Source organism: Delphinapterus leucas, chromosome 11 (assembly GCF_059928025.1).
Source record: "Delphinapterus leucas isolate spDelLeu-1000000601 "Yukka" chromosome 11, BTC_Dleu_Yukka2, whole genome shotgun sequence".
Taxonomy (NCBI): Eukaryota; Metazoa; Chordata; class Mammalia; order Artiodactyla; family Monodontidae; genus Delphinapterus; species Delphinapterus leucas.
Window position 1 is genome coordinate 51,586,448 of NC_143139.1, and position 23,251 is coordinate 51,609,698.

At 37.2% G+C, this 23,251-nt stretch overlaps 1 protein-coding gene across 4 annotated transcripts in view; it reads left to right on the top strand.

The window, feature by feature from the left end:
• The window catches only part of MSRB3 (methionine sulfoxide reductase B3), a 196,780-nt gene that overhangs the window by 100,460 nt on the left and 73,069 nt on the right, over window positions 1-23,251 (top strand). For all 4 annotated transcript variants that reach the window (XM_022571612.2, XM_089920971.1, XM_089920970.1 and 1 more), the window contains one exon: window positions 9,666-9,694. In XM_022571612.2, coding sequence (XP_022427320.1) covers window positions 9,666-9,694 — 29 coding nt within the window. The remainder of the gene's footprint in view (window positions 1-9,665; window positions 9,695-23,251) is intronic.

Genomic DNA, 23,251 nt, shown 5'->3' on the forward strand with positions numbered 1-23,251 from the left:
TGAGTATATTGAAGAATCCTTGCATTCCTCATTCTTTTTCTGATTACAACCTAGAGTAGAAATGAAAATTTCCAGGCAAAATAAGTAAAGAAATATTATATGTCAAACTGATGTAGAGCAGTAAATGTTACTACCTCCCAAGTCTGCCTCATCCCCCAGAGAGCATGTGACAAGTATGTATATAACATCAGTGTTAAAGGACCAAGCAAAACCATTCGAAACATTTTCCCACAGCAGTATGAAGATACAAAGAGCCCATTGATCACAGTCTTATGCTGTGCCAGCTGGTGGTCTCTACTAATTTGCAGAAGCAGCTGCCCAATGGTCAAAATGCAGGTAAAGCACTTTGGCAGAATATGGTTAAAAATATTAAGGGAGGATAGAGAAATCAAACATATTTTGTACCTAAAATGGGTTAAAGTGTATGAAAGCTGTAGACATTTTTATTTCCAGCTAATTTCTAGGTTTTTGGTTTTTATTGGAGGTCTGAGGTTGCTAAATATCTGACTGAAGAAGAAATGATATGTAGAAGTTTGCTAGGGCTGCCATAACAAAGTACCATAGACAGTGTCTTAAACAACAGAAATTTATTGTCTCACAGTTCTGGAGGCTGGAAGTCTGAGATCAAGGTGTCAGAGGGTTGGGTTCTTCTGAGGCCTCTCTCCTTGACTTGTGGATGGCTGTCCTCTCTCTGTGTCCTCACACGGTCTTCCCTCTGTGTGTGTCTGTGTCCTAATTTCCTTTTCTCAAAAGAACGCCAGTCATATTGGATTAGGGCCCACTTGAATGACTTCATTTTAACTTAATTACTTCTTTAAAAACCTTATTCCCAAATACAGTCACATTCTGAGTTACTAGGGGTTACAACTTCAGCATATGAAGTTTGGGAGGACACAGTTCAACTCCTAACGTGAAAGTGTACTCTATTCTCCTTAACCCTGTTTTCTTTAGTGTTTTGAATTTATTCTCAATAGCTAAAGAATCTTTACTTTAAAAGCTTTATTCTCTGTAAGAGTTATATACACAAGAAACAGTTAAATTATTTTAAAGGAAACATATGATTAAGTACTATAAATCATACAGACAGGAAATGATATTGAAATTCAAAGAAGGCAGTTATCAATATGGCCTAGAGAAAACTGTAGAACCTGGAGAGCCAAAAATGGTCTTAACAATGACCTATTTTTTTAGTCTTATTTATCTGTAGGTTCAAGTTCTACAGATGCCAATTTTTATCATGTCATATTCACTTTTCCTCTGCTCTCTCCTTTCCCCTTTTCCTTTTCTTTATTCTTGGGAACTGTAGAAAAATTTAGATAGCTTACCTCTCCGTGGGGTAGGCTGTATGGAGCAGCATTGATTTATTTCTAATGTCTAATTTTACTAATGAGAAAAATGCAGCTCACAAGTTAAATGACTTGTCCTGGTTGCTGAGCTGGAATCCAGGTCTCCTGTTTCTTATTCCAGTAAGCTCTCAAGTGCACTGTGCAACTATTTTAGTTAGAGAATGTTTTGTGTTTTAAGGACAAATAAGACTGCTTTCCTGTATTGTGTAATTGGGTCATTTATATTATTTTCCATTAGCATTCCCTCTTAAATATTTCCAGTTTCTTCAGTTATTTTTATTGCTGTTCCCTCATTTTTTCCTGCATGGTTTTTGATACTCATATTAAAATTGAACCCCAAGTAAGATATCAGAGTAATACATTCTTTCTTTTTATAATATAGTAGTATTTTTTTTTACTTGCTAAAATATTGCTACTTGTACTTGTAGCCATAAACTTTATTTAATATTATTGCTTAGATAAAACCTACCTTTTATTCAGCTTCTAATATATGCCAGGACCTGACCTACACATTTTACAGTATCATCTCACTTAACCTACACAAAACTTTTAAAAGGTAAACATTACTCCCATTCTGTAGATAGTGAAACTAAGATGTAGAGTGTAATGAACTTCTGTAAAATCACACAGGGTAGAAAGTGGAAGACCTGGGACTGGGCTCTAGTCTGTCCGTCTCTATTGGCTCAGTCTTAAGTGCTTCATAGACTACATCACTGCTGCATAAAGTCTCTAACTTATCAGGGTGGCAGTGATCCCAGTGAAAGTGCTAGGGCCTGGTTAAAAGGAGAAATAAAAACAGTACCAGTGGAAGCAGAACTGTGTCACGGGGAGCAGGAATTTATACAGGCATGTTATCTGCAGTACATTACGGTGCTCAGTGAAAGACACTGTCGATAAATGAAGAAGAATTGTAGCTGTGTCCTGGTAACTGAACTTGAAGATTCTCATTGACAGGCTCACGTAAGAGATCTTCAAGCAACTTAGGAGGGACTTTGCTGCTGTTCTGCTAATGATTATCATCTTGACTTCTAAATTTCTGGTTTTTTAATTTATATTTTTCAGTTAAAAAAATTAAGCATGCAGTTAATGGGTATCTTTTATTTGTATCTTTTCTTCATTTTTAGTTCTGGCAGCTAACATGTCTTTAAACATTTAAATTCATTTTGTTTTCTTTCTGCATATTTTTCTTTTTGTATTTATAGCATCATTATTATCAAAATATAACATAGAGGCCTAAGTTTTAAACACAATAAGTAGATAGTTCATAACCTAGTACTGCTATGGTAACAATATCAGTTTAGAATATGTTGGTTTAAAAGTAACAGAAATACCCAAGTGAGTGTGGCCTAACAATGCTAGACTTGACTTTCTAACTCAGCGGGAATTCTAGAGAAAGGCTGTTCTGGAATTGGAATGAAATTAGGGTTCCGGGTTGGCATTTCTGCTATTTTCTTGGCCTTCTCCTCATAGTTACAAGATTGCTACAGCAGTTCTAAGTATTCTTACGTAATAACTTTAAAGGCAGGAAACAGGGAGAGTGTAAGAAAAGGGCCTTCTCCCTAAATCACCCCTGTCCTTTTCATGAGGAAAAACCTTCCCAAAAAGTACCCCCAGCAGACTTCCCTGTACCTCTCACTGCTCAGAGCGGGGTCCCATCCCTGTCCTTGAACCAGTCACTGACAAAGGAGATTAGGATTGCCACAGATGGCTTAGCCTAATAATGATTCATTCCTAGGGTGGACACATTTTTCCGCACCCTTCAAAAATTGCAATTCTGTTATCAGAGAAAAGGGAGACTGGCCATTACATACACAACAGATAGTGTCTGCCACAATTAGTGAACTCTTTTAGTATGATCAAATAACTACGTGAACAAACGTAGAGGTACAACTCTGACGAGTGCAAAGGAGTGACTGGTGCTATAAGAGTATAAACTCAAGGGATTTAATCTAGTCTGGCTACTCTTCTTCAAAGAACTGATAATTAAGCTAATAATGGAGAAAGTTTTAGAAGTTAAGTAGGCAAAGGGGTTAAGGGATACTGGAGTGGGTGAGGGGGAGGAAGAGAGAGCATTCCAAGGAGAGGAAGTGTATTATGTTTATGTAACTGAAAGAAGGTGCATAAATAGTCACTGCCATTATTACTAGCCTTTGGTCTGATGAAAGCCTTTGAATTACTTGTAGGGGTAAGAAGAAATTCTTAGACTTATAAGTAGGGTCCTGAAATATTGGAATTTCTGAAAATTTTCCTTACTTTAGGGGCGACAACAGGACAGGTTATTTGACTTGGATTGTCCTAGAAAATCCTTGGTATGGAGTTGCCATATATAATACACTAATAGGCAAAAATCAGTCTGCCCCTCCTACTCCTTCCCTCTAATAATTTTTTGCAGCTACAATCTTTAGTTGACATCAATTAAAAATAATAAGAACAGCATCCTCACTGTTCCACATGTTGTCTGAAACCTTTTGGAACATTGACTTCATTAACCTGTAGTTCGTACTTACATGGGTCCCATTTAAATTTTTTCAATACAGTTGAAAGTAAGCAAAAAAGCAGTGTTCTCTGAGACTTTGTGGATTCCTCATAAGAGAAAATTTTAAAAATAATAAAATTTTAAAAATAATAAAATTTTTAAAAACTTGACTTCAACATACATAGAACTTTCATAAACACTAGGTTATTTCCTATAAATAGAGAACAGCAGTTTTATAAGCTTGTTCAGGACTATAGAGCTCTAACCAATGACTAACACTGCCCTCTTTTGAAAATCTGAAACTTTATTATCAAAAGAATACATATGTTATATATTTTAATTATTTAAAAAATAATAATGATACTTAAATTTTCCTATCATCTACACTTTATGGTTTTAAAATTCATAAAAACTTTTCAGGTTTAAAAATTTTTAAGTTTTAGTTTAAGCCTTTTTTTAATGTGGCATTACTGTTACAACTGTTCTCACAAGACTCCAAAATAATAATGGCTTAAACATAGTAGCAGTTTGGGATTGATATGGTGCTACTTGTGTGTGTGTACCATCAGCCAAAGGCTGGTGCTCTACTATCAGCTTCTCTCTCATGATCTAAGAATGGCTGCTTCAGCTCCTGGAATCACATCTGCATTCCAGCCAGTGGGAAGAAGGGGAGGGGTGCAGACATTTGCTTCAAGGGCATAACTCATAATGCTTCTCCTTGCATCGTTTTGGCAAGAACTTAGTCACATGGTCAAAACAAGAGAAGTGGGAAATATTGTGAAAAAACGGTCTTACCTCAGCAGGCATGTGCCCATCTAAAACTCAGAGATTCTATTTCCAAAATAAAAAAAGGGGAGAATGGATATTGGAAAATAGTAACAGTCTGGGCTATATTCACCATCTTTTGGCGATTGCCAAAAGAAATGGTTGGAATAGCTTTAAGCTTAGATGTTAAGTATATAATAAGGAGTAAAATGGGTGTCTGTGGAGACACAAATATATTTATCAACCTTATACCCCGTACAACCTTACTTTATGCATCTTTGTATTCCTACCATCCAGCATGGTATATGAATAAAAATAAGCGCGTAAGAAATGTGTTTGGAATGAATGAATGAACCATCCCTCTTTGCCTTTCTTGTATAATATGTATTGTGTGAATTCTTTTTTCATACTTGCCATTTCTTTGTCCTATCTATAATTTACTTACTTTCTTACAGAGGATTTATGAGTAGAGATGATCAGAGTCCATAGTATAATAGAGGAGTACTTTGTGTCTCTGTGTATGTATGTGTGTATGTAAAATTTAATAGAAATCTAAATTAACTTATACCATAGGACCAGTTTTCTCAACCCCTAAAACTGACAGTATTAACTTCCATTATTACGTTTTAATTATTATTAGACTAGTTGTGGCTTTTGAAGATTCAGTACTGTGTCTAAGAATTCTGAAAATATTCTTTTTTGAAAACTGATACCTAATGTCATTAATTAGTTTGTGAAGATGTTTTCTCTGCACATTATGTGTATATTTTACATACTGACCAGCTATCTCTGGAAGAGATAAGATGGTCTGGGGATTAACAGTTTTCTGATATGATTTTTCATCTCTCAAAAGAGGCATTTTATAGAGCTTTTGGTCATTATATCTGGTTTTTGGCCCTCTGTTAATTTACAGATCCATTTGTTCATGTGTTAGCTTCTGCTACACATTTTTAATAACTCTTAAATACCAGGTGCTGTGCCTAGTGCTGGGAACATGAAGATGGGCGAGACCTTGCATGCACCCTGCTGGGCTTAGTGTCAGTGCCACATGGTGTGGGGATTGCCGTGCCAGGCCCACACTGTGGAGTAACTGAAGGCGAGCAAGGAGCTCTAGGAGGTGAGGGGGCCAGGCAAGTTGCTGCCAGGATTGAGGCAAGTCTGTGGAGTCAAAGTTTGTCAGTGATGAGCTGGGGGAAGTGTGTCTAAGCTGAGGATACTGGATGAAGGCTGTGAAATTGTTAACACAAGTTCATGTGCCGGACACACAGTGAGGCCAAACAAACTGAAACGTCGGAGTTTGGAGCAGAGAAAGGTTTATTGCAAGGCCATGCAAAGAGACAAGGTGGCTCATGCCCTGAAAAGCCTCCAGCTCCCCAAAGCGTTTTGGCAAAGCATTCTTTTTTTTTTAACATCTTTATTGGAGTATTATTGCTTTACAACGTTGTGTTAGTTTCTGCTGTATAACAAAGTGAATCAGCTATACATATGCATATATCCCCATATCCCTTCCCTCTTACATCTCCCTCCCACCCTCCCTATCCCACCCCTCTAGGTTTTAAAGGCCGGGAGAGGAGGAGTATGTGATCAGCTTGTACACAGTTCTCTGATTAGCTGATGGTGAGGCAGCAGCGTGGTGTCACAGGGGTTAACATTATCAGTCCTTAGGCTCCAGGAGGCCTGGGGCTGTGTGCTCATGGTCATCAAGTAGTTCTTCCGTTTGGTGGAAATTTGCCTCATATACTATTATCTAGGTACTTCAGAGTGGAGCTAAAGCAGAGGATATGGGGGAAGGCCTGTCCTGGGAAGGCCCCATAGGGTCCTGCTTGGTTACAAAATAACATGGCAATAGTTTGATTTGGTGAGAGTGAAGGCTACAGTTTAGAGGGCAGAAAGAAGTGGAAACAAAGAGGGAAGGGCAAAATGCTTTTCCTATTCTTCCACATTCCTGGTCAGAGAATTCTTAATTCAAACCTTCCTGTGAGAGTGGGGAGCTGGGAGCACCTAGAAGCCAGAGGTTGGCCCTTGGGCCTGACTGTTATAGTCTAGATGGACTTGGAGCTCAGGGGCCTGGCTGGTGGGGACAGGCAATGGGGGATGGGTAGGAGTACAGAGCCTCTGACAGAAATGAAAGAGCCCTTCCCCCAATAAAGAAGAAAAGAAAGGAGGTGTTTCTCTTATGGACTCCATAGCCACTGGAAGAGAAGGCTGAGGGAGGCTTCTCCTCTTCTCACACTTGGCCTAGTTGCCATTGCCCCTGAATTTCCCCAGGCTGAATAAGTCTTTCAGTGGAAGATGAAATTAGTTTAAAATTTGCACTATTCTCAGTTACTTGGTATCAATAGTTTCACACACAGTTTTCATTGTTTTTGTTATCAGGTATATCTGTCAAGGTAGGTTAGTATACTTTTCTAACAGTTTATTGCCTTGGCTTGTAACTTTTAAATAATTAGCTGTATTGTATCCCTATTTGTCCTCTTGCCAAGACCCTGCAAATATTAGGGCCAAGCCTGGTAATAAGTCACCATGTAAAAAGGTATGTCTTACTATGGGTCACAGACAAAAACGTTTAAAAGCCACTGACCTAGGGACACCAAGTTCACAGTCCTCTGCGTGGCATATGAGGGGCCTACCGTGATCTGGCTCTCCGCCCCCCCCCCCCTAATCCTGCCTCTAATCCACCTCTAAACTGCATGTACTCTCAATATGGGATGCATCTGTCTTCTGTTCTGTTCTGTTTCATTTTTTGAAAAAAATACTAGTTGCAATGCACTAAATTAATTTTATAATCCTCTGATGCGTCAACTTGTGACCCAAGTTTGGAAAAACTCTGCTCTAGTTGTTGGGGTGGTGACAGTGTGATCAGATTAGTGTTCTGGAAACGTCTGGCAGCTGATTAGAGGGTGGGTCGGAAGGGAGTGGGGGACACGGGTTATGAGATTATTGAGCCAAAGATAGGCCTAAGATGGTAAGGCTGAGGATAGAGAGGAGGGGAAGGTGGTAGAGTCAGCAGGTCTGGGTGACAGCTTAGATATCGAGGGTGCAGAAGAAAACTAGAATAACATCATAATTTCTGACTTCATAGGGAGTCTATAGCAGGAGAATTATATTTGAGGGAAAGGAAAATGAATGCAGTTCAGTACTTGTGGCATTTGAGGTCACAGTGTGACATTCAGGTAGGATTTTAGTTGGAGAAAGGCTTAGTAAATTAGGGACTGTAACAGGGCTGTGGGCTTGAGCATCAGGAAGCCACTGAGAAAACTTAGCACAGATCTTAGTGGTTCAAAGAGTGAATATGTTGGGAGGTCAGGAAAGGAAGACGTGCAATATAGAATATAGTCTTTCCTTTCAATAAACTTGCTTGTAAAGCCAGGAAGAAAGAGGGATGAAAAGAGTAGGACACGGATTTGAAGGAGGGTTTTAATTAATTCTGGAGCACTTCTGTGCAGAAGGGAGGAGGAACTTGGGGAGACGCAGATACTGAAGATACAACCGGAGGAAGGGGTAACTAATCCAACCTGGTTTCAGGGGAGATGAGAGAGTGCACTTTAGGATGTAAATGCAGGGAACCTCAGGCAGAAGGAAGAGCACCTCTTATACAGCTGAGAGGGAGATAAGGATGTCTGTGGAGGCAGGGGTTTCCCTTTATAGACATGTGTTGAGTACAAGCACCAGGCACTGTGTAGGCGCCCTGGCTACAGACGTTAGTAAGGCTGAGTCCAGTGGGGAAGATAGGCTGGGAAACCAGCAGGACAACGCGTGGTAAGTGTCGTTTAGAGTTATGCTCAGGGATGCTGGAAACAAAGAAGAGGGCATGAGGCCAGGCTTTCCAGAACAGGAGAGGACAAAAAGTGAAAATGGGTTTACACCTGAAATAGGAGCCGGGGACACCTAAGGACTGAGATGAGGACTATGGTGGGGCCAGGGTCTGAGACAAATATGAACCTGGATTACAGTGGTGGTTGTTGATAACCGTGGTTGTAATAGTAAGTTTTCTGTTTTTATGATTATTGACTTGGTTTGAGCATCAGCTGAAACTTTATTTGGGAATACTTGAGAAAATGAATTTTTATGTCAAAGGAAGCTGTCTCTTGCTTATCCTTTGCCTCTTCCTCCTTTGATGACTTCTCTTGAAGCTAATTTAGGTAAAGAAAGCCACCGCTTCCAAAGGTGCTTTGGTACCCTGGCATAATTTCAAAGAAATCTCCTTTCCCACTTAGTTAACTACATTTCCCCAGGAAAAAAAAAAAATCTTCTCTGTCAATGTAACATCCTTTAACAGGACTCCTGCTGGTTGGTTCTTGTCTCTTGCTGTGGCAGCTGTGAACATATATACTATTGATTGTTAATGTGTGATATAAATCCGACTGGAGCATGCCCACTAATTGGTTTGAGAGCTAGGTATAGACAATGCTGTCTTATAGTAGCTTGTGTAGATAGGCCTAGTCATAGGGTTAATTCTGCTTGACAGCACATCAGCAGCATCTTGAGAGTAATTACCCAACAGCAGTTTTCCCACAGCCGGACTGAGAGCTTCAAAGGCTTCTGAATTTACAACCAGTATTAACCTATATCTGAAACATAATGTTCCCACAAGGGCTCACATTTTTTTCTCCTTCTTATTAAATGTATGGGGTTACTAGGTTCATTTACTCTGTGAAGAACTTAGTGTAAAATTACTTGCTGTTGAATAATTGAAAATCTTGAATAATAAGTAAAGAAGATAATTTTAAATTTGAGTTTTTATTGCTTTATTATATTACTGAAACAAGTTAATCTGTACAGATTGGGTGCTTTTTTTTTAACATAATTTATTCTCTTTCTCTCAAAAACAAGCTAAGAAGTTAATATCTTTTCCATACTGCGCTATCTCTGTGGACATGTACATATTTAGAGGACCTAGGGTTATGCATGCATTTAAAATGGTTAAAATAAATACGTATTTACATCTTAAAAAGCTGTCTTACTTGTTGATGCATGTACTGAAACTTAAAACTATTGCATCTTTTTTCCCCCTCATAAAATCAGTTATTGTCTAACAAGCAATTTTTATATCATAAAAAATTTCTTTCTCTTTGCAGGTCAGAAACCAAATTTGACTCTGGTTCAGGTATGTTTACATTAATAATGTTATTCTGAGTATATTTTATTTACATTATTCTCTGAGGAGTAATGCATCAGATCAAGAACCATTTTGATTTTAAACAGACTAGGCAGTCTCTTTTCAAAACATGAACCCCACCTCAGAGCAGGGCTGTTGGCTGCTTGTGGCTGCTTGGAATCACAACTTGAGGTGGTGTTCACGTTGGGATTCTCGATAGCTCTGAAATGAGTATTAAATGCTCTGTGTCTGCAGAGCTTCATTTTAAAAGCAAAGGAGGGGGTTGTACCTACTCATTGCTAAAAATAGAATATTATTCTCTCACTGGACAAAGCATCCTGGGTAATTTAAAAATTCTCTGCAAGTGACTTGTCATCACATATGGGTAACAGATACATTTAATCCAGCAAACTGCAGAGGGTTTTAGCCAATAGAAATAGATATTTGTCTATGACTTGCTAATTTTTAAAAATTTGTTTTGTTGGGGAGGTGGGTGATGGAAAATGAAGGTCACCTTAAGCCATTATTTTGTATCTATCAAGACAGTCTCACAAACAGTGGCGTATCAGCCTCATTAGATGTTTTCTTCTCATTAAGCATGAATATAGCTATATAATCCTTACATTTGACTGTGTCTTTGTGTCACTCGCTGAGATGTACGTGCTTCATAGTTTCTGACGGTGTTTGCAATTAAAGCACAAAAACTACCTCATGTTCAGTACGAAGGAATTACGCCCTTTAGTGAACTGTTATAGATAAATAAACATTGATTTTCAATTTCAGGAGAAAATAGTTTGCAGAAAATTTATAACTTATTGAATTTAAAAGTAACATTCTTACTCTGGTTTGAGTTCCACTACGTTTTAACTTAAAAGTTTTCGTTTATTATTTCACAAAGGGACCAAAGACTATGTATTCTTTTTGATAGTGGTGTTAAGGAGCCAACATGCTTTTCTTCTTCAAAACCTGTATCTTTCTTTTGAATTTCTCCAACTTGGTGAGACCCTTTAAATATGAAGTCTGTACATTTGAGTTAACAATTTTACCTAATTTGAGAACTGTGATTCCAGAAATCTTTCCATTCTGTGTGCTCTTGGGCTTCTGAATCACATGTGACAGTGGTAGCATAAGATAAACATTTGGTTTACAATGTTGACGATATGGAGACTAAAGGCATAATGGCATTGTATCCACTATTTGACTTTTTTATTGACTCATAGGAGGCGACTCAAAATGGTGTAAAAAGTCTTTGTCATTTTTTAATAGTTAAAATATTTAAATATAATAAGAGATAAATGAAAAAATTGAGAATGAATTTTTATATAAAATTGCATATCTTTTTACCATTGCCAGCCAGTCATCAAATATTTATTTAAAAATCCACTTTGTTATGATCAAATTCCTCAAGCATCAAGTCAAAAACTGGTTTTAGCCTACAGGATCTGGAATATAGCTTTTAAAAATGAAAAAGTCTACTAGGTTCATTTCGGAGGTAAAACCTGGAAATAGTGTATAAAACTGAAATATTAGGCAGCTGTTGTCAAAGTTAGAAAATTTATGTTAAATTTTCAAAAGCAAATTAAAGTGTGCTGCTAAATTCCCGTAGTGAGAGTTAGTATTTATCATGAAAATAGTTATAACATCTGTATAGGCACACATCTTTCACTCTTGTGACCAAAGGTTTTGTTCATGATTCTTATTTTTTCCAAGTCCTAATTTTTTAAAACGTCTTTCATGGACAACATCTGCATGTCTTTGAAAACTACAAAGTTTTGTGCTCTGAAAAATCTTATGGGGAATACTGATTAAAAGTTTATTTATTCTTTTAATTTTGAATCTAAATATGTTGTGGAAATAATTCAGATGGTTTCAAATCAAGAATCAGGTAATTCTTTTTTCTTATAAATTCTTTTAGCTTAATATCAAATGAGGGAATCATGACAAAGGAAGTTAGAAATGTATTCTTTGGCATTCTATATCATGCAAATTTTGGTTAGAAATGAGGTAGCATATTGGAACAATTAAATGTATGACTTTAATAGGTTCAGGTTCTCTATTGTTCATCAAATACAGAAAATAAACTAGCTCTGTTTAATGTTGTATACAACTGTAACATTGTTCCTGACAAAGTAAAATTTTTAAATGAAGGAAGATGCTGATCTTACTAAGAAAGAAAAAAAAAAGCCTTAAAAAAATAAATACTATGGTCAATGACTAGCCATAAAGGAAAGAATTTCAAAGTAAATACATACGTGTATATATATATATTTTTTTCAAGTAAAGAACCCAACTTATGCAGAGCTTACTGCATATTTGCAATTCGCAGTTTGTGTAAATGAGTTTCAGGCTGTGGAGTGAGATTCAGGAGGAAGGAAGGAAAGTTTTCATTGTCAGCACATGGTAAAAAATGTCAGCTATTGAATATATACCAAAATGATCAACCTAGATAGTGATTTAATTTTTTTCTTATCAAAATTGTATTGATTTTTTTCTACAAAAGCAAATTCACAAACAACTTCTTTGCATTTTTTTAAAGTTTCAAAAAAATTTATAATGAAAAATTTCAACTATACATAAAAGTACAGTGTGTAGTAAATGAGCACCCACACATTCATTATCTAGATTTTACCGTTATCAATAATTTGCCATTTGTTTCAGTTTTCTTTTTCTGCTTTAATTATCTTAAAGTGAAATGCATACATTTCATGTGATTTTTAAAACCTGAAAATTATAGATTGTGTTGATTTATTGAAACAGATCTTTTTTTTGAGGTTTTTATTTCTCTCAGAAATTTGAGTCACATACAAATTCTTATGGAAAGGATCTTGACATTACCATGTCCACATTCAGTTAGAGAGGTTGAATGTTCTATCCATGTGATGAAGGTTAAGAAAAACTTTAATCAGAAGGTGCTGAATTAATTCCAATCTGAGAACCCCAGAATCGTCCTATCCTCAAGATTCATTTGATGAAAATTTTAGCTGCCTTCTAGCTGTGTCCTCTATGTACTGAGTCGTAGCCTGATTAAGTTCCGTTTCTGTTGGTTTATAACTTAATCACCCAAAGGTTTCAGCTTTGTCAATTGAGAGCAATCAGCCTACCTTCTTTCTAAAGGAGTTTTAAGGGTTCCATTTTAATACTGTTTCCTAGCTGATGTACTAATGTTGCTTGCCTATGATCCTGTGTAGTCGGTGATTTTACTAATAGAGTAAAACAGACTTCCTTTTATGTTCAGAAGTAGCAAGAAGCTGTGCTCTTCTCCCCACCTCCCAAGAAGGGAAGTTAGTTGATGCTGGAGGAAGCAGAGCATTGAGTTTAATGTAGTGATTAAACATGAAAGCCATATATCAAATCTCAGGAGAAACATGCTTTTGAAAGAGGGAGAGAACTGTGGAGCATATTGCATGATAGGCTATGTAAACAGAGCCCTGGAGGTCAGTGTGTGGATGCAAACCAATTAAATAAAGAACTTACTGGCTTTGCTTTCTATCATCTGGATGGGGAGGATCACAAGTTAACATGCATACGGTTGAAGTGTAAACTTTGCTTGAATAAGCTGGGCACCTTTGGAAACTTCATTAACTCTTTCAACTCACTACTGAGGTTGGTTGGGTTTTGTTTTGTGTGTTGTTGTTGGTTTTCCTTCGAAAGTTAAAACAAAACCCAAAATATATGCTCTCTTGGCCCTTCTGTACATACCTGTCAGCAAAGGTGCTAGTGAAGAGTAGAATGGAAGACAAAGCAAAGAATGAATTGCTGAAAAGACCAGAGTTGGCTGTGTAGTCAAATTTCAAGGAAGTGTACATGTCTTTTAAAAACAACCCATTTGGAAAAACAGAGCTCTCACAGAATAACTGAAAAAAGATGTTTTTCTCATATCCTGAATTCTGGGTATAAGGAAAAGATATAGTTGGAATTTACTAGTCACTATATAACATCAGGATATTGTTATTTCTGTTCTATTAAAATAGAATAGTTTTCTGACCAAGAAGAACATGAAGCCCATAAGTTAAAAACTGTATGTTAAAGGACTGCCCAGAGTCTAATTCTGTGGTCCTAACCTTCTCAGGCAATGTTTGGGTGAGAACATGAAATACCAAGTTAAATGGTATAGTTTCATGGTCCATAAACATTCAAAACAAAGATTTTTTTTTTTTTTTCTGTAGAGTCATGTTGGCTGAGAAAGTGAATAAGCTTATGTTTAGTGCTTGTTGATTCTGGGCTGCTTGGAATAGCAGTACTAAGGAAATGGGCTCATAGAACACAGCAACTCAAAGGTATAAGATTTCATGAAAGCAAATTATGGAGGATTAAGAAACCTAATGAGCGTGGTTTAGTGTGGAGAGTGGAGGAGAGAGCTCACTATTAAATAAAGCCCAAGAGTGTACAAGGTTAGGAGATCCTAAAAGACACGATAATAAAAGGCACAACAGAATATAATTATCCTGAAAGGAAAAAAAAAAAAAAAAAAACTCAAAAACTCCAAGGAACAAAAAGCAGCTAGTGTCGCTTTTAAGATCTGTAGTTAAAAAGGAATCTACACCAGGGTAAGGAACTAAAAGAATATAATCAGTTAAAGCTTGAGGCAAAAACATATGGGGGGTGAAAAACAGAGTGGGCTGTTAATGGTGGTCACTAAGTAGAAGGGAAATGGGGAATTTGAACATGGTAAAACTAGAGTTTTGAAAGCTTATTAGCAAATGAGACCATCTGCCTAACATAGTAAGCCTTTCTCAAGAAATATTAATAAGGAAAACATTTTCAGATATTAGAAATGTGGGAATATGTTGACAATACTTTTTAGCTCCTACAAATCAATTTTGTTGTTTTAAAATTTCTTATTTTTAAAGTTCTCGTAACAATGAAGAACCAGGAAATAAAATATAAATCTCTATAAGAGTATTGAAATCTGTCTTTGGGCATCCTTCATTAATAAGAAAATACTGGGCTCCCCTGGTGGCGCAGTAGTTAAGAATCCGCCTGCCAATGCAGGGGAAACGGGTTCAAGCCCTGCTCTGAGAAGATCCCACATGCCGCAGAGCAGTTAAGCCTGTGCGCCACAACTACTGAGCCCGTGTGCCACAAATACTGAAGCCCACGTGCCTAGAGCCCGTGCTCCACAACAAGAGGAGCCACTGCAATGAGAGGCCCGCGCACCGCAACCAGGAGTAGCACCCGCTCACCACAGCTAGAGAAAGCCTGAGCCCAGCAACGAAGACCCAATGCAGCCAAAAATAAATTAATTAAATAAATAAATTTTTAAAAAAAGAAAATATTGACTATTCATCTATTCATTCATTTAGCATACATTTATCAGGCGTACTCTATGCCAGATGCTGAGGCTATAGCTATGAACGGGGGGGATACAATTCCTTCTCTCATAGAATCTTACAGCTGGTTGGTCTGTTATACAAATTCACATGGATTTCTTTGCATATTTAGCTGAGAAGGGCTAACAAGGTTAAATTTGTATCCAGATGGTGAGTTAAAGAACTCTTGATATTTAAATATAAGCTAATATATTTTAAGTTTTGACAAATTCACCTTTCCTTTCTTTATTCAAACCACATCACTGTTTTCTACTTTAAAGAGAACACTTTTAAGAGAACAGCCTAATAATGCTAATGGCTGGTTAGTTTTTCTATAGCTTTTAATAAGGAGTGACATTTCACATTTGATTATCATTAAGAGAGATTAACTTAGAAGAGAACAATGACAAATGTTTGTGGATACTATTCTCTTCACTTTTATTTATTTTTTAATTCATTCTTTTACTGGATCCTATTCAAGGTTGGCCTGGAAAATCAGGCAGTCTCTCCTCTGTAACAATCTTATGGGATTGTGTAGAAGCAAGTGGAGGGGACATAGCCCTTCATCTCCTTTTATAAACTAAAGTAAAGACCAGGAAGCAGCAAGGCATGTTGGCTAAGTACTGAGGTGCTGGAGCAGATAAATCTGAATGAAGTTTCTGTTTACTTCCAATAATTTTCAATTGGTTTTTTTGGATTTCATGTATACCATTATGTCATAGACTTAAACTGTATTTTCTTTCTTTCTTATTTAGAATTAAAGCATTTATAACTATAATTTTCCTTTACTAAAGCTTTAACTGAACCCCAGAGATTTTTAAATATTGTATTTTGAATAATTGCAGTTTTGATTTTCTTTTGGACATATTGATTAGGAAAGTTTTTAAATTTCCAAACTTTCTGCTTGTTACTTTTGTTAGTAATTTTCAGTTTCATTGCTTGGTGGTCAAAGAATGTGACTTTACCACTTTTTAGTAAGTCTGTTGTTCATTACTTATTAGACTTTTATTTGGGGGCCTAGTGGGTATTTAATTCTTGTTACTCTTCTGTGGGTGATTTGAAAACTATATTCTCTGCAACATAAAGGGTTTGATGCGTAGTTATTGGATCAACCTGATTCATTATTTTTATCATTATTTATTTGGTTTCTATTTTATCTGACAAGGACTTTGAGAGGAGAGACAATTTGTCATTCAGTGTTTTTTTACCTGAATTCTGCCTCTTTAGATATCACCACCCCTGAGTTGTCAGCTCCACGTGCTCTATGTATTCTGGTGCTAGCCATCTTGCTTAGGTCATGAATTGTACTTGTTCTCTTGTAGAGAACATTATTCCAAAGCAGTGCCCATGGAAATGAAGGCTGCTCTAATTAGAAAACTTATGTTATTCCAAATTTATATGTGAAGCAAGAGGTTATTTTACCACTTGTAAACACACGTGCTTGCCCCTTCCCTCTTGCCCTCAACACCACTCCGTAGCTTTATAAGGAAAAAAGCTCTGAGCCATCATATGATGCAAACCTTTGTTTTCTCCGCTTAGCATCCTCCCCTACTCCTTCATCTGTCTGGCAAGATTCTGTTTATGTCTTAAGGCTCAGATCAAGCATTGCCCCCTCAATTAAATATAGTCTTCCTTAACACTCTCCCAAGAGTTAATCATCCCTTCCTCTGTGCAAACATTGGATCTTGTATTTACATTTACTATAGCATTTATTATCTGCTATAATTATTTGTGTGGATCCCTCTTCCTCTTCAAGTCTGTGAGTTTCTTGAAGGCAAGAATCATGTCTTATTCACCTTTATAACTTTTGTATCCAGTGCGAAATAGTCAATAAACAAAAATTCAGTGAGGTTGGGAGTCTTTGTTCTGTTCTCCAATTGTGATTGAAATGCTTAACTAATGACCAAAGAATTATTCTCCCCTCCCTTAGTGTAGAGTTGTTGCTGGGAAGCGGCTACTCGGCCAGAGATTACAATTTCCAGCCCCTTTACATCTGTGTGGGGACATATGACTAATTCTCCCAGTGGAGTATGTGTCATTTCTGGGCTAAGCGGGTTAAGTATCCAATATGCCTTCCCACATCTCACTTCCCCTTTTGAGGTTACATCAGAGGTACATGTTGAACATGATGGCATCACAATACGGAAGGGGTCTTGGTTCCTGAGTCATGCTTGGAAGAGATCCACTCAGGAGAGCTCTTCATCCAAGAACATCTTCATTGGCCTTTATGTAGAGGGAAATAAACTTTTATTGTAATAGGCCACTGAGATTTTGCCATTGCTTACGAGGGCAGCTAATGTTACATAGCCTGACTAGCTCAGTGCCTAGAATACTCCCTGGCAATAGTTGGTACTCATTGATTACTGTTGGACAAATGATAAAATTAACGGCTAGGGATTACATTATCTAACCTAAAGACGATCCTCTAAACTAATGATCATACAAATATAGTAGGTTCATAATATAGTATATTATGTTCTGTATAATCACTGGGCCTATCAGTTAGTGATTGTCACAATAACAAGGTGTAAAAGGACACCTTAAAAAGCAATGACTTAAAACAACAATATTTGTGCTCACATGTCCATGAGTGGGAGTGGGCTTGGGTGGGAGTTGGTTGACATAAGCTAGTCATAGGTTGGCTTCAGGTCTGCTCCACAAGTCTTGTCATTGATGATAAAAGGTAACAAGGCAAGCCCAACTATGCAAGCATATTTCAAGCCTCTGCATCATCCTCTGCTAGCAGATCTGCACCATAGCTAGATCTGCTAGCATCCCATTGGCCAAGCAAGTTGCATGTCCAAGCCAAAAGTAAAGGAGTAGAAAGAGCTAGTTGCTTCCCACTTGTCATGCAGGTGTAAGTATCCTGTCTTCCCTCTAGTGGGCAGAACTGCCGAGTCACATGGTAATGGGTGTGGAGATAGGGAGGGGAGAGGAATAGGAGCCAAAACTTGAATCTACCGCATTAGAACATTATGTCCTCAGATCAGTTATTTAGTAAAAATATGTATAAAGTTAGAATGATTATATTTTTAAGTGGATCCGATTCTTTCTATATAATTGCATTATTTGGTAACCTAAGTTCAGATGTGATATTAATGGATATATGATGAAAATATTTGTATAATGCTTTACCATTTAAAAAGTATTTTAATTAATCAGATTTGAGACTCACAAAAATCTTTGTAAGATACACAGGGACATTTTTACCAGCGAAGGACTTGAGATATGGAAAGGTTAAGTGATTTGTCACATAAATAGTAAATGGCCAATCTAGGATTGGACTTCAGGTCTCCAAGTTGCAAGGACTGTGTCCTTTTTATTAGATCATGAGATAGTTATTTTAATGAGCAGCTTTTGTTTTTAACTTTTCTATTGTTAGCTTTTTATTTTGGATAATTACTATGTTTAGTAACTATTATGCATTATAAATTATAAAATTTAATCTTTTATCAAACATAACAATGTGATTATAAACACACCTTAATAATATGAAGTGTAGTACAGATTTATAAATGATTACAATGTGGCCAGTTTGTAGGCCGTTGAAAATGTTGCTGGCAGTTTCCCAAGAGGCCTGAAAAGATAGTATCAATTGCCTTGGTGAACTTGCCGTGTTCTAGTATCTAGTCAAACTTTCAGGCTCAGAATCCTAGATGTTTCAATATCTCTCAGGGATGGACTCACGTTGACAAACCCAAAAGACGGATGGATGAAGCTAAAATGCCAATGTATTTGTTTACAATGAGAAATAAAATTTTCACATGGCTCAGGATACTTAACGTCTGCGTGATCAGTGTCTTCTTTCTCTGGTCAAGCTATATGACTCACAAAATCACCATAAGAACTCATTTTATCTATTTGTCAAAATAAATCATTTGTGTTGGGGCTGAAATTTCCTTACTATTGTATATTATCATCCTAAAGGCAGACCTACGTAGGGAGCCAGATCATATCCAGAAAGTGGCCCTGTTGAGCACAGAAAACGAACAAAGGGAAACAGACAAGTTGAATGTTTAGCTTTATGAGTTAAAGTTAACATGAATTGTCTATCTCAAAATAGGGACGGTGCTGGCCATTGAGACCCTATTTAACTTGATATTCATTGGCTTCAGCTTCATCCATCCGTATAAAAGATAGTTTTGCCACTGGACCTGGAAAGCATAGTACAAGCCCATTACTTAAGACTTTGTTTCCAAGTTCTTGGAGCAGGAGATCATGTGTAGTAACTTTAGAACTTAAAATTTATAATTTAAATGTTTCTTAGCTATTGAAGCGTATATTAAAATTTTAATGGTTTAACACACCACTTCAGCATACTAAAATTAAGATGTAGACCAAGGTCAATATTTAGATCAAGGTAGAGAACGTTTCCATTACCCTAGAATGTTCCCTCATGTTTTCCTTCAGTCACTCCCCACTCCCCAGAGGCAACCACTATTCTGACTTCAATCACCATTGATCAGATTAAATAGAATCATACTGGGACTTCCCTGGTGGCTCAGTGGTTAAGAATCCGCCTGCCAATGCAGGGGACATGGGTTTGACCCCTGGTCCGGGAAGATCCCACATGCCACAGAGCAACTAAGCCCATGTGCTACAACTACTGAGCCTGTGCACCTAGAGCCTGTGCTTCTCAACAAGAGAAGCCCCCCGCTCACTGCAACTAGAGAAAGCCCGTGCACAGCAACGAAGACCCAACACAGCCAAAAATAATTTTAGAAAAAAGAAAGAAAGAAAGTTAAAAAATTAAGTAAATAAAAAATAGTTGTTTAATATCCAGGGTATGGATGTATAGTACAACTTATTTTTAAAAATAAATAAATAAAATAAAATCATACAGGATGTACTCTTTTGCATGTGATATCTTTTGCTCTCTGTAATGTTTCTGAGACTTAGCCATGTTATTTGTAAGTACCAGGAGTTATTGCTGAGTAGTATAAATTGGGATGCATATTTTGGTCCAGTTCTGGCTACCATTCATGCAGTTGTGTTTACTGTGAGTAGTCTCTGTTTCTAACATTCTAAGGCCCAGAATACTGTTGTTAATGCACTGAGCCAGTATGTAGACGTTTTTAATACTTTGATTCTGCGTGGTCAGTCAATTGCCTGTGCATGTAGAGCACTTACTCTGCTTAAGACACAGTGAAGGATATATGAGTATGACACAGTTCCTGCCCTCATGGAGCTTATAATCTAATTGGAGAGGTGAGATATATACACACACAGTAAGATACCTTTGGGTGCAGGACAATATGAGCGGTTCCAGTAACAGAGTCCTAGTAGAATTTAGAAGAAGGGGGATTACTTTAGGCTCCGGTGATTGATGAGGGTGAATGATTCCTTGTTGGAGGTAGAACTTGGATCTTCAAGGGTAGGGTTTAGGTAGATATAAAGACGGAGATCATTTTAAATAAAGAGTCAGTTGAAGGCAGACACAGAGGCAAAGGTGCAAAATATATTTGAAGAACAGTAAGTAAACCAACTTACCAGAACTGGAGGATTTTTGCTTGGGACTAATGGTATAGTTGGGAATCTATTACAGACCACAGGTTAGAGAATTTGGACCTAATTCTGTGGACAATAATAATAGTAACAATTGCTAACATTGATTGTATATTACTATGTGACAGACATTGTACTAAGTGCTTTATATTTACTAACTTATTTAATCTATAAGACCTACACATAATTATTTCCATTTTATAAATGAGTAGACTAAGGCACAGAAAAGTTGGATATTTTGCCGAGATTCAGGTAGCTAGTAAGTGACAGAACTGGGATATGATCCTAAGTAGCCTGATTCTAGAACCCATAGTCTGAACCATTATGCAATTTTTAAAAACCTAGAATATAAGTTGATATGATGCAAAAATTATGAATTTTTACTCATACATCCTTTTTCTCATACACATGACACACACATCCACACAGCCACATGTTTGTAGAAATTTTCTCCCCCGGAAAGTAGATTCCGTAGTCTGTTGAGAAATGGATTTTGCTAGTGATGTATAGCTTTGATTTCTAAATGCAGGTCATCCCCCCCAGCACTAAATCACCTGCTGAAAAAGATATTTACGTGGAATTTGTTGTAAAAACATGATAGATGAAGAATTAACTGGCTCTAGAGAATTGGTCATTGTTTTGTTGGTGGACTAACCCCTTATTTTTAATATAGTTCAAAATTAATATAATTCAATTCATACAGCTTACTATAGTTTCAATAGGAAGTGAAAGTGCTTGCTTTATATTGATAGATATCCATCAAGTGGAATGAGCTGGTGGCCCTCATCACCTTCTTTGAGGCAGTAACGGATTATTTGTCAATTCATGTTGATTGACATATCTTCCTCATTCCTGGGCAGAAATAAGATACATTCAACTACAAAGTGTAGAAAATTTTGGTATAAACACATTACTTGGTTACAGGCATATAGTTTTTAACATTTTACAGCAGTATGAACTATTTTAAGGAATTAAGTATAAATGAAGTAGTAAGCAAGCTAGCAATCATTTGCTTATTATATCAAAATTGATATTAAAATACTGTAATCTAAAATGACAATGCTGGACTTCCCTGGTGGCACAGAGATTAAGAATCCACCTGCCAATGCAGGGGACACGGGTTCGAGCCCTGGTCTGGGAAGATCCCATATGCTGCAGAGCAGCTAAGCCCGTGCACCACAACTACTGAGCCTGCACTTTAGAGCCTGTGAGCCACAACTACTGAGCCCTCTCGCCTAGAGCCCGTGCTCCGCAACAAGAGAAGCCACCGCAATGAGAAGCCCGCGTACCGCAACGAAGAGTAGCCCCCGCTCGCCGCAACTAAAGAAAGCCCGTGCACGGCAACAAAGCCCCAACACAGCCAAAAATAAATAATAAATTAATTAATTAATTTTAAAAAAGATATCCATACTTTATAAAAAAATAAAACGACAATGACTTTTTAGTTATTTTTATGTCTTAAAAAAATTTTAGTACTGTCTTTTGTATTGTAGAACTATTTTATAGGAAAGAACACTTTACAAGAGTTTCTTTTGATTGTTTTTTTTAATAAATTTTTATTTATTTATTTTTGGCTGTGTTGGGTCTTCGTTGCTGCACACAGGCTTTCTCTAGTTGCGGCGAGTGGGGACTACTCTTTGTTGTGGTGCGTGGGCTTCTCATTGTGGTGGCTTCTCCTGCTGTGGAGCACAGGCTCTAGGTGCGTGGGCTTCAGTAGTTGTGGCTCGCGGGCTCTAGAGCGCAGGCTCAGTAGTTGTGGCACACGGGCTTAGTTGCTCTGCGGCATGTGGGATCTTCCCTGACCAGGGCTCGAACCCATGTCCCATGCATTGGCAGGCGGATTCTTTACCACTGCGCCACCAGGGAAGTCCCTCTTTTGATTTTTAAATTAATTTTTCCTGGATAGGAATCAAAGACGAACAGATGAAAAGCAAATTTTTGCTTGATGACCACTAGTCTTTTAGTGAATTTTCAATATATGTGTTTTGGAGAGTCAAACCCTGTTCCTTAATTAGGAACTTAAATGGTCAGATATCTGGCCTATGTGGTGATCAAATGTTGCAAATTAATAATCTTCCATCATAGCTGTACTGTTTTTTTGTTTTTGTTGAAATTAAAGACATTTAACTGATATATATTAAAGACATGTTTTTTTTCTTTTTTTGTAATCTGCCTTCCTTCCTAGTTATCATGTTTGCTTCTTTTGCTCAGTCTTCATTTTCTCTTTCTACCTTTTTATAAATTTTGTTAAAAATATTTATTTATTTATTCATTCATTCATTCATTTGGCTGTGCCAGGTCTTAGTTGTGAAGTGCGTGCTCTTAGTTGCAGCATGCAGGCTCTTAGTTGTGGCATGCGGGCTCTAGTTCCCTGACCAGGGATCAGACTAGTGCCCCCTGCCTTGGGAGCACGGAGTCCCAACCACTGGACCACCAGGGAAGTCCCTATTAAAGACATATTTAGTCAACATTATATTTTCACACAGTAGCGTGTGGTAATGTTTGTTGAATAAGTGATGAGTGAATGAATGATAAATGGAATGATGCTGAGTTTTGCAAAGAAAAGTATTTTGCCATTTCCAAAATAACGCAGAATATTTATCACTTAAATATTTTTCTTCAAAAAATGTACCTATAAATTACCTTGCATCCAAATCATTCACGCTATTGATGGAACACCATTATATAGAAGGTGAGATATGTAAATGACAAAAAGAAAATCCGATAACAATGAATACGTTTTACAGCAGAA